This window comes from Orbicella faveolata, unplaced genomic scaffold (assembly GCF_042242905.1).
Source record: "Orbicella faveolata isolate gen_17 unplaced genomic scaffold, um_ofav_v1 contig_36, whole genome shotgun sequence".
Lineage (NCBI taxonomy): Eukaryota > Metazoa > Cnidaria > Anthozoa > Scleractinia > Merulinidae > Orbicella > Orbicella faveolata.
In genome coordinates this window covers 2,351,778-2,370,085 of record NW_028301565.1, presented here as the reverse complement: position 1 = coordinate 2,370,085, position 18,308 = coordinate 2,351,778, and the positions used below count along the sequence as shown (strand labels likewise).

Genomic DNA, 18,308 nt, shown 5'->3' with positions numbered 1-18,308 from the left:
ACACTGCGCTTTGCTGGTTGTCGATTTTCTTTCACGTTAAGATGAAATAACCGCGTTAGATCAAACTCAGAAACGATGCGTTTGGCAAATTCCTTTTCAAAATTCGCTCCTAGCAGGACACCAACTTGATGCAGGAGCGCTCAGCGAATCAGCATCAAGTAATCATGCCCTCTTGAATACAATGCCCTCCTGATTAAGAAAAAAATGCCCTCTGTCTCAGTCAATTAGCATTCAGTAATTTTGCACTGTGAGTGATAATTCAAGGTATTGGCGTACGCACGTACGTATGGACAGTAACGTGACAACCAAAATCTTTTAGATCTATGGGCTACCAGAGATTGGTACGGGCAAGATGGCGGTGCAGACGTGTCCGTAAGAGCTCCGTACTTGTTAGCTTATTACAAGCTAAAGGTCGCCCGTCTATGGATAAAATTTCCCTCCACAAAAAGAAAACTATTACTCTGAAGCGTACATCAACACAACGTAGTGATTCTAGCGGTTCTGAATCAAGTTCCCCCTCGGATAAGCGACTACGGAATACGGAGCATAAAGAAAACGAAGGTGAAGTCCAAGAAGACTTCGAAGAAGTAATTGAAGTCTCACCCGCCCTAGAATTAGAAATAACCGATAAGATGTCAGAGAAGCTTGACGAAATATTATTAAAGCTATACAAGTTAGACAGCATCGAAACAACTCTGAGTAATCTGTGTTCAAAGACGGCCATTGTGGAAGGCGACATATCGAAGCTGAAAGCTGACGCACGTGGCACTGATACTAAACTGCAGCAGATGGATGAAGGTTTAAAATGGTTAGATAAAGAAGTGAATGACATGAAATTGAAGATGAAGTTTCTTGAAGCTGTTAAAGAAGACCTACATACGAAGCAACTTTATGCGGAAGCCTACAGCCGTAGAGAAAATTTGAAATTCTTTGGTCTGGCTGAAAAAGAAACAAAGGGTGACTCAGAAGTCAGCGAGGCGATAAATACACGCGATCTGCTATTTGAATTTCTGAAGCATGGCCTTGGATTTGAAGAACCGGAAAAGAAATTTGAATTGCAGAGAGTACATCGTTTGGGAAAACCCGCTTCTGGAAAAACACGACCGATTATAGCAAGATTTCTGCGTTACCAGGATCGTGAGATGGTATTGAGAGCTTCGTTTCATCTTCGAGACCCCGAGATTAAAGTTCTAGAATATTATCCGCAAGAAATTATCGAGCGCCGACGAAAAAAAATGTCGAAGTTAAAGGAAGCAAAAAGAAACGGTATGAAGGTATCTTTTAGTAAAGCAGAACCGGATAAACTCTATATTGATGGTAAATTCGTTCCAGTGTAATACTCTGTTTGGTTAAGCTATGCACTTTCAATTACGTTTCTCCTTTCGAGAGGTTACGGTTATTTCCATATAAATTATTATTTTTGTGATTTGATATCGATTTGGCGGGCAGAAAGTTTTACAAATTGCATTCAACGGCTAACAAGTTAAGGCAGGAACTCTGAATGTTAGATGGAGTCTAATTTGTTCCATCTTTCATTCTTAGGGGTGGATTATTTGTTTATTTGTTTATGTGTGTTCTCTTGTTGTAAATTACTCAGTTTTATTTCAGTGGGAAGTTTGTTTGTAGCAATCGCACCATTGAGCTGTAAGCGAAGAAAGTTCTCGTTTGTATTTAACTTAAAACAATGGGGAACAAAGTCATTATGGTTGTTCTTAATTTCTTCAACTTTCACTCTTTTGCTGAGAATTTTAGCTTTCAGATTTGGAGCTTATTGTTTATGGATGTTAAAATCTCGTCAGCTGCTTTAAAAATAGTTTCTTTGAACGTAAGGGGAGTTAGTAATTTCAAAAAAAGACGCACCATTTTCACATGGTGTCGCAGAAAGAATGCAGACGTGATTTTCTTACAGGAAACGCATTCAAATAAAGCAACAGAAAATCAATGGCAACATGAATGGGGCGGAAAAATGCTTTTTTCACATGGTAGTCCAAATTCATGTGGTACCGCAATACTGATAAACAATAAGGTGACTTGTACAGTGCTTTGTACAGTTCCGGATCCCTTGGTGCGCTTTATTATTTCTAAAGTTCAAGTTGATGATAAAGTATATGTACTTGTCAATATTTATGCACCAAACAAAGATAAAGACTCGATCCAATTTTTTAAGAAATTGCATACTTTGCTTCAAACTGAAAATTTAGATTCCGAGGAGAACATTATTGTAGGCGGAGATTTCAATTGTCCATTAAACCCAACTTTAGATAAAAGTGGTGGAATAATGATACCAAGGAAATCGGTCGTGAACAGTATGGAATGTTTGCAAAGTGAATTAGATCTGGTCGATATCTGGAGAATTAAAAATCCTCAAACAAAAAGTTACACTTGGAGTCAAAAATCACCTGCTATATTGTGTCGTCTAGATTTTTGGCTCATTTCCAATCATCTTTGCGATTTTGTAAATTCAACCGATATTATCCCTGCAATAAGAACTGATCATACGGCAATTCGTTTAAACCTTGGCGAAATTGGAGAGGCAAAAGGACCTGGCATGTGGAAAATGGATGTTTCGCTATTAGATGATGAAGAATATTTAGATTATCTGAGTGTTAACATACCTAAATGGAAATTAGAGGGGAAAAAAGAATTATCAGATAAACGTTGCGTTTGGGACTGGAGTAAATACAATATTCGAATGCACGCTATCAGGAACTCTAAAGAAAAAGCTAAACAAAGAAATGACAAAGAAAAGATGATTCAACAGGAACACGAGGAAGCTACTCGGCGTTTTGAAAAAGATCCAAATGATTACAACAGATCTCGGTTCAATGAAATTAAAGAGAAACTGGAATTATTTTATGAAGAGAAAACAAATGGAATTATTGTACGTGCAAGAGCTCGCTGGCATGAGCACGGAGAAAGAAGCACTAAGTACTTTTTGAACTTAGAAAAGAGAAATCATGTTAAAAAACACATCAGAAAATTAGTAATTAGCGGCGCTATAACAACAGACCCATACCAAATACTTTCCGAACAAAAAAACTTTTATTACAACTTGTACAAACTAAAGCGGTATACAAGGATTCTATCAAGTCTTTTCTAAACAATTGAAGTATACCGCAATTATCTGAAGAACAAAAACTATCCTGTGAAGGCCAGATTACCATAGAAGAATGCAAAAAGATTTTAGAAACTTTTCAAAACAACAAGTCTCCAGGAAATGACGGAATCCCAATTGAATTCTATAAAAACTGTTGGGATCTTATTTGTCAACCGTTCATTAATTGCATTAACGAGTCCTTCGTAAAGGAAGAAATGTCCAATTCCCAAAAGCAAGCTGTCATTGCTTTAATAGAAAAACAAGGAAAAGATCGCACGCTAATCGAAAATTGGAGAGCCATCTCGCTGGTCAATGTTGATGCTAAAATAATCTCGAAAGTGATTGCTTCAAGAATTAAAAATGTTTTACCCTATATCATTCACAGCAATCAAACTGGTTACGTCAAAGATCGCTATATTGGTGAGACAGTAAGATCGATTCTTGACATCATGGATTTCACAGAAAAAGAGAATATCCCTGGTTTGATGATATTTATTGATTTTCGTAAGGCATTTGACACTTTAGAGTGGAACTTTCTGTTTAACCGTCTGGACGCCTTTAATATTTTGGCCACGAATTTAAGCGATGGATAAGTACTTTTTATACAAATATTCAAAGTTGTGTGATAAATAATGGCCTGTCTTCAGAATATTTTAACCTTACATGTGGAGTTAGGCAAGGTACTCTGGATAGGATCTTTAAAAGGAAGTGAAATGAAACCACTTGGAATTAAATGGCCACAGGATCCCATAAAAGCCCTAGGAATCTTCTTCTCGTACGATAAAAAAAATTGCTTTATTTGAAAAACTTTACGGAAAAACTTTACAAGATAAAAAAATTAATTAATATCTGGTCCTCTAGAGGATTATCCCTTTATGGAAAGGTGACCATAATTAAATCTTTGCTCCTACAGAAGGTTGTGCACATGTCATCTTTGTTACCTACCCCTGAAAATATAATTAAAATATTAAACCATTTGATTTATACTTTTTTATGGAAAGGTAAAGACAAAGTAACGAGAAAATCTGCGATAAATAATTATGAAGGAGGAGGTATCAAAATGGTTGATATTGAGAGCATGATTAAATCTCTCCGTCTCGCCTGGCTGAAAAGAATCTTTGGCGATAATTCTGGCGCATGGAAAAATTATTTAGAATATCTTCTAAAAGAAACAGGTGGTCTGGTTCTTTTTAATTGCAACTATAACGTCAAAGACTTAACTATCAGTTCTCAATTCTACATGGAGTTACTGAAATGGTGGTCTGAGTTTCGGAAAGATAATGCGGTCGAAACTAATTGGCTTTACCGAATTTGGAATAACCAGGAAATAAGAATAAACAACAAACCAGTCTTTTATTAAAAGTACTTTAATTATGGAATTCAGACAGTGGGAGACTTGCGTTTCGATCTTAACAATATCGATTCTTATGAACTAATCGCAAAACATATACAGAAGACGAACTTTCTGGAATGGACCGGTCTTCGTCACTCTGTACCGTTCGATTTAAGGAATGCTTATCATAATCCAGATCATACAGCCCTAAATCCATCCTTCAAAATTGACTGCGGCGTTTTTGATGTAACTAAAAAGAAATCAAAAGACTATTACTCTCTTTTTGTCCGTAAAAAGGCTTGCTTTCCTAATAACGCGAGAAAATTAAAGTGTGAATTTAATTTAACTGATGAGGCACTGAGAAAAGCTTTTTCTCTTCCCCGTTCGGTTGCTTTTGAGCCATATGTCAAGGCCTTTCAGTTCAAAATATTGAACTCTATACTCTACACGAATTCCAAATTACACAAAATCGGGTACATTGCAGATTATCTATGTTCTTTCTGCAAACGTGAACCAGAAACAATGCAGCATTTCTTTTATGATTGCTCTTATTCAATTTCTTTCTGGAAAGATTTCGAATTATATTACTTATCTTTGACAAAACAGCAGATACATCTTAATTTGAAGGATATATTAATCGGTCTTTTAACACCAGAACTTCCCTTACTTAATTATCTGTTGCTTATAGGAAAAATTTATTTATGGGCGTGTAGAAGGAATAAAGAACTTCCAAGTATACGAGGTTTTAAATCAAAAGTCAAATTAAAGTATGAGACTGAAAAATACATCTGTACAAAAAATAATAATTTAGATATGTTTAGGAAGAAGTGGGCAATATAAATACTAGAAGTAGTTGAATAACTTAGAATATGTCAGGCTCAAATAGGTGTGACTTTGCTATGTAAACTGGTTCGTAGTGTGTGTACGTGAGTGAGTGTGAATTAGTTATGTTAAACCGTAAGTCCTGTTTATTATGTATAGTAAAGTAGTAACGTATTGTAATGAAACTCGTGTAAATAGTTTTGTGCATTGCAGTAAAAAAAAAAAATTAAGGTACAGGGCTGCGCTTGTTCGCCTTCGACGCGCAGGAGCTCCGCTGATAACCTGGCTTGAGCCTGCGATCAAATTGAAGACCATTACCTGGTCAGCGGTCTAATTAAAAAACACGTGACCTCAATGAGCTCAAAACTGAGCCCGCGATATGGTCACGTGACAATGGTCAGTGGATACCTTGTTTTGACAGCTGTCAATTAACCATAACATAGGTGTCGAATATCAAAGATGTACCTATGGTAATGGTGCTGATTATTATTATTTTTGAGCTTGGCGTACGGACAGTCACGTGACAACCGAAATTTTTTCGATCGATGGTTTACCAATACTCAACTCAATAATGCTGGGTTTAATTTGACGAAGAACAGCATACTTTGTTCAAAATATCCAAAATGACACAACCATTATTAGGCTTTTCCACAAATATTACGTAAAATCGTCTAAATATATTTCCGGAAATGCTCAAAAACAATTTCTCAATTCACTAATTTTTTTTCTAAATATCTCGAAAAACCTTCTAAATATTTCTTATTTTTTTCATAAAAATACACCGATTTTGAATCACTTAGGCCAAAATTTTCAACAATTTTATTGTAGTAGTAGGATTTGAGGACGAAATTCAGTCACTTGGACGTTACCAGCACCCGCCATTTTGGAATTGCTACTTTATCGCTTTTAGTGATATGGAATGTATTTTTCGAGTGGGTAATGGTTGAACTGGATTGTTTTTGGCATAGAACTGAGTATCGTTTCAAGAGAAAAGCGGGAAAAGCCAAATAAAAGATATGAATATTTCTTAATATCTCGGAAACTTCTAAATATTCCCCCAAATATCCGGACATTTATGGAAAGGCCTAACTATTATACTACCTGGCGACAGCGATCCAAGAGCTAGTTGCCGAACACCGCAACCCATTTTTAGCGCCAAATTAAAAGGTTGAAGACACAAAATGTTTAATATTTTTACGCTCTTTACCATCTGATATGGCTTTTAGAGTCAAAAAATCCTTTAATTTAGCGAGAAGTTAAGTCTTCTATGACTCGACACATTAGCTAGGGACCTAACAAACCCCAAATAAAGTAACAGTATCAGGATCAGAAGAAACAAAATGGCCGCTCTCTAATGAGAACAAATCCTCGGCTAAAACACGAGCTATCACGCCTTTATAAGCGGCACGTTGATTGGGTATTGATCACGGTAACCTCAATCTTATTGGTGTGACATACATACATACATTATTTGTTCGACACACAGTCCGTCTCCACGTCTAACAGGAATTTTTTTGACAACAAAAAAATTAAGAAAAAAACTCAAAAATAATGTGCAGATCGAGCGACTCTGAGCCACTCTAGCTTTCTGATACTGTCCATCTATGTACTTGTTTTCTTGTGTGACTTTCGTGGCACATTTTTTCCATGGGTATACTTCACAATATCAATTCAGTGTTTAATTAATTCCGTTCTATTTGAAAAATAGTCAAGCAACAAACCAGTAGCAAAAATTAGCTTTCCGGCATCTAGAGGTACGTAGGACATTGGTAAATGATACGTACTGGCCGTACGAAATCTGGTCCGAAGCGAAGAATTCATAATGATTAATAAATAAATTAGATAACTGAAAATGCTGACTTACGATTAGATAGCTCTAGAAATTAAAAAAGAAGCCTTCACATTACCGCCCGTCGATCACGTGCTACACAATGATTTGGCAGTTTGCCTAAGACATTGAATTTAGTCCTTCTACTTGATTGTGATTCAAGAAACACAAATCGGAAGACGGTGCATTTTCCTGCAATATCAGCAAGCCATGCAAAGATATTTCTACGAAACTGTCATACCCGCGGAAGATAAAAGCCATAACACTAAATGTTGGAATATTCAAACAACTTAATTACTGGCGACTGAAAGTCGAACTGACGTCAAATAACACATTTAGTATGTGAAGGTGAATGAATCAACATGAAACGAGCGTGGGACAAAGAAAAGTTCTGAGTCCCCGACAGGAATCGAACCCATCACCTCCCGAACACCGGGTGGTGTTGAATGACCTTGCCCTCCATGAGTTCTCGTAGCTCAGTGGATAGAGCGCCCGCCCGGTGTTCGGGAGGTCATGGGTTCGATTTCTGTCGGGGACTCAGAATGTTTCTTTGTCCCACGCTCGTGTCATGTTGATTAATTCACCTTCACATTTCATTACCGAGCTTAAAATTCACCATCTTTATTAACTTATTACTACTCACGATGAATTCGATAGCGTTGATCCTAGCAGTATGCGGGACACCTATCATATATGAACTCAATTAAATGACCTTGCCCTCCATGAGTTCTCGTAGCTCAGTGGATAGAGCGCCCGCCCGGTGTTCGGGAGGTCATGGGTTCGATTTCTGTCGGGGACTCAGAATGTTTCTTTGTCCCACGCTCGTGTCATGTTGATTAATTCACCTTCACATTTCATTACCGAGCTTAAAATTCACCATCTTTATTAACTTATTACTACTCACGATGAATTCGATAGCGTTGATCCTAGCAGTATGCGGGACACCTATCATATATGAACTCAATTAAATGACCTTGCCCTCCATGAGTTCTCGTAGCTCAGTGGATAGAGCGCCCGCCCGGTGTTCGGGAGGTCATGGGTTCGATTTCTGTCGGGGACTCAGAATGTTTCTTTGTCCCACGCTCGTGTCATGTTGATTAATTCACCTTCACATTTCATTACCGAGCTTAAAATTCACCATCATAAATAACTTATCAACACATTTAGCAATTTATCCACGTGGGAAAGCCTGTCGGCGTATGCTTGGTGATCATTTGTTGGTGTGTGAAGCTAAGACCAACAAAAAGAAAAAAACATAACCACTAATAGACAGGAAATTCAATTCGATAGGTTGTTACACAACATGGCTGCCCACCCGTTGGCACATTTGCGTAATTAAGGGACCCAAATATCAATCAAACTGAAATGACCAATCGTAGCACCGTATCACCACCAACAAATTCTACTTTAATTTGATCAGCATACGCCATTCGTTTAAATCTTGTTAGCAATGGAAGCCAAACGCGCTCTGTTATTTTTCCTCTTTCAAGGGACTATATTCAGCACGATTTTCGCTGCCGATGAAGATTCCACATCTCATTCAGGGTACTTCATAACACGGGGAAATAAGCGGCTTACAGGACACGTTGTAAAACAGTTTGAGTCTTCAAGTTTAATGTCTTGCAGCCAGTCGTGTTTGAGAAACGCATGGTGCAGTTCCACAAACTTCAAGGTGTCTTCCAAGAAGGAAGGCAAAGGAACGTGTGAACTCAACAAGCACGATAACACGCTGTTCAACGAAAACACCGAGTTAAATGTTCAGCAGGGGGTTACATTCTCAGTGCTTCTGAAGGTAAGATACGTAATACTTAAAAGCTATTGTTTACCAAAACTGTCAGTTTATCAGTTTTATTTGCAAATTATGCCCCAAAAATGACAGTGTGGTAGTTGATAAGCGTCAAAAATAGGTAAACAAACCACCCTAGTTTAATGTGCACGCTTAGTGACTTTATATTCCGTCTTTTTGTAAATATGGAGAATCCCACGACAGGAAAAGTACTGAAGACCCTTTTGTCTTTCAGGAATATTGCTTAAAAGTTCCAATGAGTTCAGAGTTTTATGGAATCTAGGAAAGTTCCAAATCAGTCAAGATGGCCGATGGAATTAATGCCAAACAGAGAATTTTCAACTGTTTACAGAAAGTCATACACTTGCTTGTTATAATTTTTTTTCGCAGTTTGTTATCTAGGACTTGACCACTTCTTCTAGCTTAACATCATCTTGAAGTAAACACTGGCACGATTTTTTTACCTTTTGACCGTTTAGAAAGATTCTGACAATGCCATGTTTTTGCTGATTTTGATAGGGTCATAACTCCTTTAGTATAAGTATATCTTGATAAAAAAATATATATATATCACTAGGTGGAATTAAAGCACGCCAGACGAATTACTAGGAATGGCATTTTAACCAATATCGCCAACGTATGTTAAAGCACAAATTACTCTTGAGCATCATGTATGTAACGATTTAAATCATACTTCAGAATTGGCCCTAGTTGCTGATGGCAAAGTTCTCCTCAAATGTTAGCCAATAAATTAAGTACAAATGGTAGATCTGCATTCAAAATTAGACCAGCTTTGGTGGATAAATCGGAAAAAACTCATCATTACTTCTTTCCTGGTTTACATCCTGTTATTAATTTTCTGTTTTCTGATAAAATAGCGAAAGAAAATTCAAACCGAAACGATGTTTCTTTTTGCACGGAGCGGTGGCGTTTGCGTTTGAGAACTCGAATACAATATGCAAATTAGCTTCGCACAGCTTCAGCAGTTCGTAGTTTTAAACCTGTACATTTGGACTATTCGTCCTCCGTTTTTCTTTAATACACAGCAAGCAAAATAACCATCAAAGAAGTAGCAAAAGTGTTTCGGTCTTATCTGCCTTATTATATTTTACAGAGAAAATTACCTCATTAATTTTTAACTTGTAATGCAGTGCAAAATGAACGCTAACACGTTTGTAATTTTCTCAGTCATAGAATAAAAGGTTAATCCTGTGAAAGCTAGTTGTAATATTTATAAGGCTGGTGCAATTTTGAGAGAAGTTTCAAATATCAGTCGTAGCGCAAATCCTTAATTGCATTTGCATTCATTCGAGAATACAAACTTTTAATTTTGGGAAACAACCATTAATTCTCGACAAGATGGCCCGACATATGTCAAATCGTCTTAACGCGTCAATTTACCAAGGACTGCGCGATCAATAACCAAATATCCAACATCAACAGAACTAACATTTAGTAGCTCATGCAGATTCTCAACCTAAATTTAAAAACGATCTTTAAAATTGATCTTTGGTTATCAAACGTATCTTTACGATCGAATGTATTATTTAGGATCCATGACAAAGACACTAACTAATGAGATTTCAGAATTATGCAAAACAGGACAAAATACAAAATAAAAATTGCATATAAGATGATCGGTTGACACTTCACGATAGTGTGGAAATTTTTAGTTTTGCAATGAAGTTCTTAGCCATCCGGCACGATAATATTTTATCCAAGTGCACGTGTTTATTCATTTTTTGCCGATGATTGAGAAAATGCACAGGAGACAATCATAGATTTTATTATTAATTAAAAGCTACGAAAACGATGATTTGATAAAAAAGTGGCCAATGGTTAAACGGTTTTTGGCATGTGTGTTACATTAAAATAACAAAAAGGTAAAATAATAATAATAATAACAATAATAATAAAAATGACGATTTGAAATTACGAGCACGATTACTCCCTAAATTGTACGACACAAGGCCCAGTTACTAATTAATCGTATCGATAACAAATTTCGGAATTAAAAATGTCTTTTAAGAACTTCTTTTGAGCGAAAACGTCTGTAGCGCTTTTCATAGATTTTACAAACTGTACGAAACATTGCGAAGGAAACCATTAAAGCGCGCGTAATTGACGTGCGAATAACGTGGGTATCCAATTACAGGTACCCAATTACAAAAAGTTCAAATTGGATACTGTAATTGGACACCCACGTGATCGCGCGCCAATTACGTGACAAATAAGCTCGCAGAGAACCAATCACGATCGAGAATTTTGTTATAGGTACGATTATCATCATCATCATCATCATCATCATCATCATCATTATTATTATTATTATTATTATTATTATTATTATGTCACATGCGCGATAGCTTTTTTTGGGGGGGTGATATTTGATCAAAGCCACTAAGAAGAAAAAAGTGTGAGCTTAAGTCACGCACAAACCAGTTCAGTAAAAGGTAGAAACTGTTTCTCTAATTAGTGCCTTAAAAGTTCAGTAGCTTTGAAGTTTCTCTCTTTTTCTTTTAGGAATCAAAGTGTAGTGAAATTGAAATTTAAGTTAGCCTTAAGTACCGAACTAGAAAGAGAACCTCTTTCAGCATAAGAGCCTATAGATACATTAGGGAAAAGCTGTTAAGAACAGTTGTTTAAAAAAAAAAATACTTAATACAGTTACTAATTCTTGGTATAAAATGGGTTGTAGTGGAGAAAAATTGCAAGATAGGACAATGAAAATGGGGTCATTTTGTCCCTGCTCCATGGCGCACAAATGCAGACCAGCCGATCTTCATGCAATAGACCGTTTTGGCAAAAACGGGCATGTCACACGAGGAAACATCCCTGCAATATGTCCCCGCTTCTTGCCCCCACAACATGCACCGACGTGACGATCTTAGACTAGCCGATCAAAGGATAGCATGATTTGTTTGCTTGAATAACATAGCTCAGTATCAAGAAAAATCAGGGGTGGGGGAAGGGGGGACTCATAGACACACCAGCGCTTTACGTGACCGCCTAAGGAATGAATTTAAGCCTCCTTGTTTAATTAAACGTCAAGAAATTTCCATATTTGTTTTTTCTATCAGGGCTGTTTAATGACAGGCTGTGCAAAGGGTGGTTCTTGTGTGTCCAACGAGGAGCAACAAACCTATTCGTGTGTGTGCAAAAAGCCATGGACTGGAGAAAAGTGTGAAGTTGAAATGGGTAAGTAACGGTATTACTGTGTACGAAAGCGTGATAAGCTGTGTGTAATGTCTTGCGATTTTACCGAGTTAATTAAATGTAGATGTAGATATTAAATGGCCGTCCATTTGCAAGCTAAAATTTATAATGGTTCTAGCAGTGGACAAATATGGATTTACTAAGCTAATCTGATGCATTTTTAGCACTCTGCGCAAAGTAGGTACAAAACGTCAGTTTTAATATCGTCTGTGGAACAGCTGTAAATGCTAAGTAAAACATTAAGAGTACTTTTTTTTCACTTTTTTTGCCATGAATGGCAAAACTGTGCCAAATTTGATATTTGTCTGGCTGCAAATTTGAACAAATCGGAATAACTGTGGGTTTGTCGAGGTTTGCTGTATATTTCCTATAATGGAAAATAAGTTTTTTCGTGCAGAGTACGACTAAGTGGATTCCAATTGGGTCTGTAATCATACGAGTGGTTAACAAATCGGACGATCGTGTAGCAGGAAGTCAATTTTGTCAAGATTTACCTTAAAATCAAAGGAATTTTGACAGGATTATAGGTCGTTAGCTGGTAAGAAAACAACACAGAGACAATAAAAAAATCTAAAGAGCACAACTGTGGATAGACAAGAGAAGATGGTGTCGGTTTATCAAATGGACAAATTTAGGTACATTTTTATAGGCCCTCAGATTCGAATCTCATCCCTCATGGTACCCCGCAGAACACCTAAGGCCATTTAGATTAGATTCAGAAAGGGCTCCCGAAAATCCATGCTTGGGAGGGAAACAGCAGGTTTGAGGGTTACATGATAATTGTGTCTAAAACATGATCAAATCAAAACCTTCCAAAACAATATTCAGGCGCTGGAGTAAGAGGGTTCCTTTAAAATATGGGACTTACTACAGGAAATTTAAACGGAGTAAAGTCGATAATTCACAACTGGACAAACATGGGCGTTAGAATACGCTAGTCATTAGGGAAAATTTTACCCTGCCAACAAAAAGGTTCACAGGCGACTGTTTCAAATTAATTTTTTGGGAAAGCCTTCAGATATGTTGCTTGGAAGTATTTTGTAAGTCCCCGTACGGCACCTTCCTTCCTTTTACACGGTATGATCAACATTTAACGACTAAAAAAATATATTTAACGGCTTCTCTATTCCTAAACCTTAAATTGATCATCGATCCTTTGCTTTGAATAGAAACGCCTAAATGCGCTGGTAATCCTTGTAAAAACTATGGAAGCTGCATCGAGGGAGAGAATGGATACAACTGCACTTGCGCGCCGGGATTTAGCGGGACACACTGTAAAATAGGTGACACATATCGATGCTCATTGTAAACTAATTTGAACTGTTTAGAGAATCTCTTTAAATCCCTTTAAGAGGGTAAGAACTTACACTCAAATTTGCTAGTTTTGTAGACAGAGCGTGGGAGGGTCAACTGTGAAAAGAATAAATAAATAAATAAATAAATAAATAAAATCAAAGAAAAAACACAACATCAAGAAACTAGAGTCTCAACATGTTCATCATATCTTGAACAGACATTGATGACTGTGCAAGTAAGCCGTGTAAGAACAACGCGACGTGCACTGACCGAGTGAATGGATACAACTGCAGCTGCGCGCCAGGTTTTAATGGGACACAGTGTGAATTAGAAGTTGGGATGCCGTGTGTAAAAGGTCTGTGCTAACGAAATTTTGTATCGATTATCTGAAAATTGAATACGTTCTCCATTGAATGTGGCGAGAGATGAAATAACCGTCCAACGTTTTGAAAAGAATGTAGAAGCTTGGCTATTAATCTATTTAATGGAAGACATGGAAGAGATTTTCAGGTTATCAAGAGGTTTCAGTGCACACGTACACTGTTTCTGATCTGTTTCATTTAGGTTTAACCTAACTGATCCAGTTCAGTGAAACTGTGATTAAAAACTAATCACGTTCATATGGATCGTTTATCCACAGCATACCGACTGATATTTCCAAGGAAAACCGTTGAGAATTACGCCATCAAAGGAAATGCAGTTGGATCCAACCTCACCGCATTCACATTATGCTTTTTCGTTAAGCCGAACTACACGGCCCCATATGGTGCGCAGTGCTTGTACAGCTATGCAACCCCTGGAGTTGACAATGCAATATACGTTTGCCTTACTGATCCGAAAATCGACCTCCATGTTGGAAATGGGTAATTACTTTATGTGATAGAAAATGAGTTAACCCTATATATTTTCGGGGGAGAGGGAGATCGGAGAAATTGGGGCAACAGGTGCGCACTCTGATTTCAGACAACATTTAATTTGGTGATGTTTCCTAAGATCTATCTGGAAAAATGTTTGGTGTGACAACTGTTTGCTCACTTGTCTTGACGTTTCTATGGCACTGATATTTATAAAGGGTTCCGCCGAAATTTAGTGTCTTTCAAAACTGATCAGTGTCCAAGGGAAATTTTGGATTTTGGTAAGCTTTCAAGCCAAATCTTTAATTGTTTTAATCGGTTTCGGAGCTATTTTGTTTAAGATTTTTAAATCCATGATGGCGCGCGAATCCAAGATGACGGACTTTTTGAAATAGGATGCTATTTTTATTCCTTCTTTCTTTCCCCGGGAAGATTTATAATCTCGAAATCGTTTATAAAGGCATATAGTTGAGTTTAATCGGATGAAACAAAACACAAACCGCGGTGATAAACATGGAACCAAAACGCATGTTAAACAAAGTTAATTTCCTTGACGTTTCGTATGTACAACATACATCTTCAGAAGTGACCGTTAACTAGATTACAATCGAAATTTAAACGCGTAGAAAAAGAAAAAGACTGGTATCTAATAATATGTAACAAGACTAATAGTTAATAACAAACAGATGAGTCTGCGGGAGAGAAAAAAAAAATTACCATAGTAATAATAACAATACAAAATGTTAGTAAAGAAAACGTTTTTCACTGCCAACGTTTTCATTCAAGGCTGGCTTTAAATCACAAATTAACAATGTTTCCTTAATTTTACAATGTATATCTGACCTACCAGTTGCTAAGATATCAAAATTGTCCCATTTAATATTATGACCCGTGGAAGTAACGTGATCCGCAATGGCTGAGGTGTGACCGCTTTTAGCGTGACCAATTAGTGTGACCAATTGCTGGTTTTCGATTGGAACGCGGGCTCATGTCAGGTTAACTTGTTGAAAACAGGGCAGGATTGTTCGGAAGCCGGTTAAAACCCAGGATTAAAAGTTAATCGAATTATAACTTTTTCTCCTATACAAATGTTTTTTGTTGCTTTGTTTTGTGTATATAATGATCATTAAAACTCAAAACAGAGGGCCAAACAATATACAGAAAACCTCAAAATTCTACCTTTTCCTGGGTTAGTTCAGTCGGGCTTTGAACAACCCGTCCCAGGAGCTACGCTTTTAGACTCGCCTAAATCTATATATTATACCAAACTCAGGTATATTTAGGGCTGGGTCATCTATTCCGTAGGCAAGAAGTGAGGGGGTGGTCAATCTTGGAAACGGTTCATACAGTGTGGAAAAAACCTTGGCTACAGGTTACATCCCCATTTAAAAGATAAATTAACGTTGATTTTTTGCTTGTAATGTGTCACGTAACCAAATAAAAGGCCACTTCTGATTTAATTTTGAAAGCTTCTGCAGACAGCGAAAAACGTTCCTTTATCAACATTTTGTTCGATCTGTAGTCTTACTACTTACCTAAAAAACGTACCCAATGTAATTGGAGCGGTTGTCAAACCTTGCTGAAGCTCTCTGTAATTAGTGTGTATAAAGTTACATTAACGAAAGGTCTTTGGTTACGTGACTTGGACATGCATTCCAATTACATTGGGTAAGGTTCTTGGGTAAGTAGTAAGACTACGCAATAAAATGTTGTTTAAGTACCGTTCTTCCCTGTCTGCAGAGGCCTTAAAATCTAAACCGGACGTGGGCTGTTATTTGGTCACGTGATTGGTTGCCATGGCAACAACACTATTAACTAAACTTGCTTTGGACAGTCGTTTACCATAGCTAAGTCAGTATTCTTTTGCATGCGTGGTTCTCCAGATAGACCTCCCCTGTAAGTTTTACACTGAACAACTAACCCACTCTTTAATATACCCGACAAGCGTCGCTAAAAGCCCAGGCAATCAGATAGCCTGATCGCAGTTTAGGGATTGTCTAGTTTGTTTGCGTTGGAAAGTGCGATAAATCGATATTATTATTATTTTTAGTTATTTCAAGGAATCTATTGCACAAAGTATAGGAAATCAGTTTTTTTGGTGTAATCGATCATCTTCATTATTGCTGCACATTAAGATTCATCAAAGGAGTTGTTGTTATCCCAAAGCTAGAGGGTTTATTTACCAAAAGAACTGTATCGTTTTAATTTATCAGAATTCTTTAGCGTTTTGCTCGAACAAGAGTATTGTAACGAGTAAATGTTAAAATTTAAAATTTGATAATTATTCTTATTTTATTTTTGAAGAGTCCGTGTTCGCACTTATGTCACGCTTAACAAAAGCCGATGGAATCACATTTGTCTTACTTGGGAAAACACGAACGGTGTGTGGCAGTTGTATAAGAATGGTCAGCTCGTAGAAAATGGAACAGGTATGTCGAAAAACTACGTGATTCTATCTGGGGGAACTGCTGTCATCGGACAAGATCAAGATAAAATGGGCGGAGGTTTCAGGAAGAAGGATGCGTTTGGACCTGGTGAGGTCACAGAACTCAATCTGTGGGATAGCGTCCTTTCAGCGAGTGATATTGCTGCTCAGCACACAAACTGCACCCTCACCACAGGATTGGTGCATTTCTGGGCGCAGTTTAAAGATGGTGTTAACGGCGCTGCGCAAGTAGAGCAGCCTTGATCTAAACACATGGATCTAGATATCTAATTCTAAGGGTGCGTTCCTTTTGGATGATCTGGATCAGGGTCAGTGAACCAAGATCACTCAGATCATGGTGCATCAAAGGAACCGACGAATCCACTCTGGAGGAACCAATGAATCCACTCTGGTCATGAATTCATCGGTTCCTTTGATATACCATGATCCGGAGTGATCTTGGATCACTGATGCTGATCCAGATCACCCCAAAGGTACACACCTCAAGTGATCAGCTGCATTTCTGCTATTTGCCGGTAGTAGTTTGATTGGTGTATAAATGAAGCACAAGACACTTATTTCAACTGAAGCTAAATCACAGGTTTACAAGACAACAGTACTATTTAGAGCCTTATAAGTCGAAATGACACATCGTAGCCTAACGTGGTATATTTGTAAACAAGCGATGGACAAAGCGGAAATCTGTGGAACATGTTAACGAAACGGGACTTCGAGCCGACGAGAGTATAATTAACGAAAACGCCTAAATCTGACTATCCTGTACTATAGGCGACTTAATGATCTCGCCATCTTTATATTCAAGACTTCAAGACACGATTTAACACCGCAGTTATGTACACAATTTCAGCAGCTAAGAAATTAAAGTCGACGTAACCAGCTTCCAGTTGTCTTGATAGCTCAGTTGGTAGAGCACTGCACTGACATCGCAGAGGTCATGGGTTCGAATCCCGTTCAAGCCTGAACGGCTTTTTTCAGGCTTTTTTCAGGCTTTAATTTCAAAGCTGCTAAATTTGTTTATAAAACTTTGATGATCAATCATGTCTGCATAACTTTCTCGGCAGTTCAACTGATATATGATCTTTCATGGCTTTCACTTGTACAGCGGAAATCGTAACGGGACTTCGAGCAGACGACTCTATAAATGACGAAAACTCTTAATCTAACTACCCTGTACTAAAAGCGACTTTACGATGTCGCTATCTTTATATTAAAAGTCAACAAAGACTGCTGCCGATGACCTGATTAGACTGAATTATTTAGCCGCGAGGCATCTTGTCAAGACTAAAGTAACTTGAGGCTCGATGAGATTTAACGCCAGCAAGCTACGAAAACATTCGTTCAGGTGCAAACCGTTGGTCTAAGTTCCGCCTAAGTAATTAATTAACTAACGTTGGGCCTGGACGTCACTGATAGAGACCGAACAACCTTAAACTACATAGCTAGGCGTATATTCCACGTTAAATAAAGTTTGTATTGTATTGTAACGTTAACGACAGTTGTAACCGATACTTGTAAGATCTTACCAGGGTGATCAAAGGTGCGACACGCAAAGCAGCTGACCCACCCTGACCAAGGGCTGTAATTAATTTAAACTCAACAAGGTAATAAGTTGACTGGTACTGGTAGCTGA

The 18,308-nt window shown here is 37.6% G+C and overlaps 1 protein-coding gene and 1 non-coding gene across 3 annotated transcripts; both read left to right on the top strand.

The window, feature by feature from the left end:
• Window positions 1-8,494: 8,494 nt before the first annotated feature.
• Window positions 8,495-18,308, top strand: LOC110044823 (uncharacterized). Of its 2 annotated transcripts, XM_089275146.1 has the most exons (6): window positions 8,495-8,872; window positions 11,947-12,064; window positions 13,252-13,365; window positions 13,596-13,733; window positions 14,019-14,241; window positions 16,537-18,308. In XM_089275146.1, exons 1-6 carry the CDS (start codon window positions 8,531-8,533, stop codon window positions 16,919-16,921), a joined length of 1,320 nt encoding a protein of 439 aa, XP_089131272.1. In that variant the 5' UTR covers window positions 8,495-8,530; the 3' UTR covers window positions 16,922-18,308. The 2 variants fall into 2 exon arrangements, with proteins under 2 accessions (XP_089131272.1, XP_089131273.1); XM_089275147.1 differs by lacking the exon at window positions 13,252-13,365.
• Window positions 17,565-17,637, top strand: Trnav-gac (transfer RNA valine (anticodon GAC)). The gene has a single exon. It is a non-coding gene; the product is annotated as a tRNA-Val (tRNA).

Coding starts and splice junctions, on each gene's coding strand:
- LOC110044823 (XM_089275146.1), top strand. CDS start 8,531: ATGGAAGCCAAACGCGCTCTGTTATTTTTCCTCTTTCAAGGGACTATA. Junction 8,873..11,946: donor CATTCTCAGTGCTTCTGAAG/GTAAGATACGTA, acceptor TTTTTCTATCAG/GGCTGTTTAATGACAGGCTG. Junction 13,366..13,595: donor CGGGACACACTGTAAAATAG/GTGACACATATC, acceptor TATCTTGAACAG/ACATTGATGACTGTGCAAGT.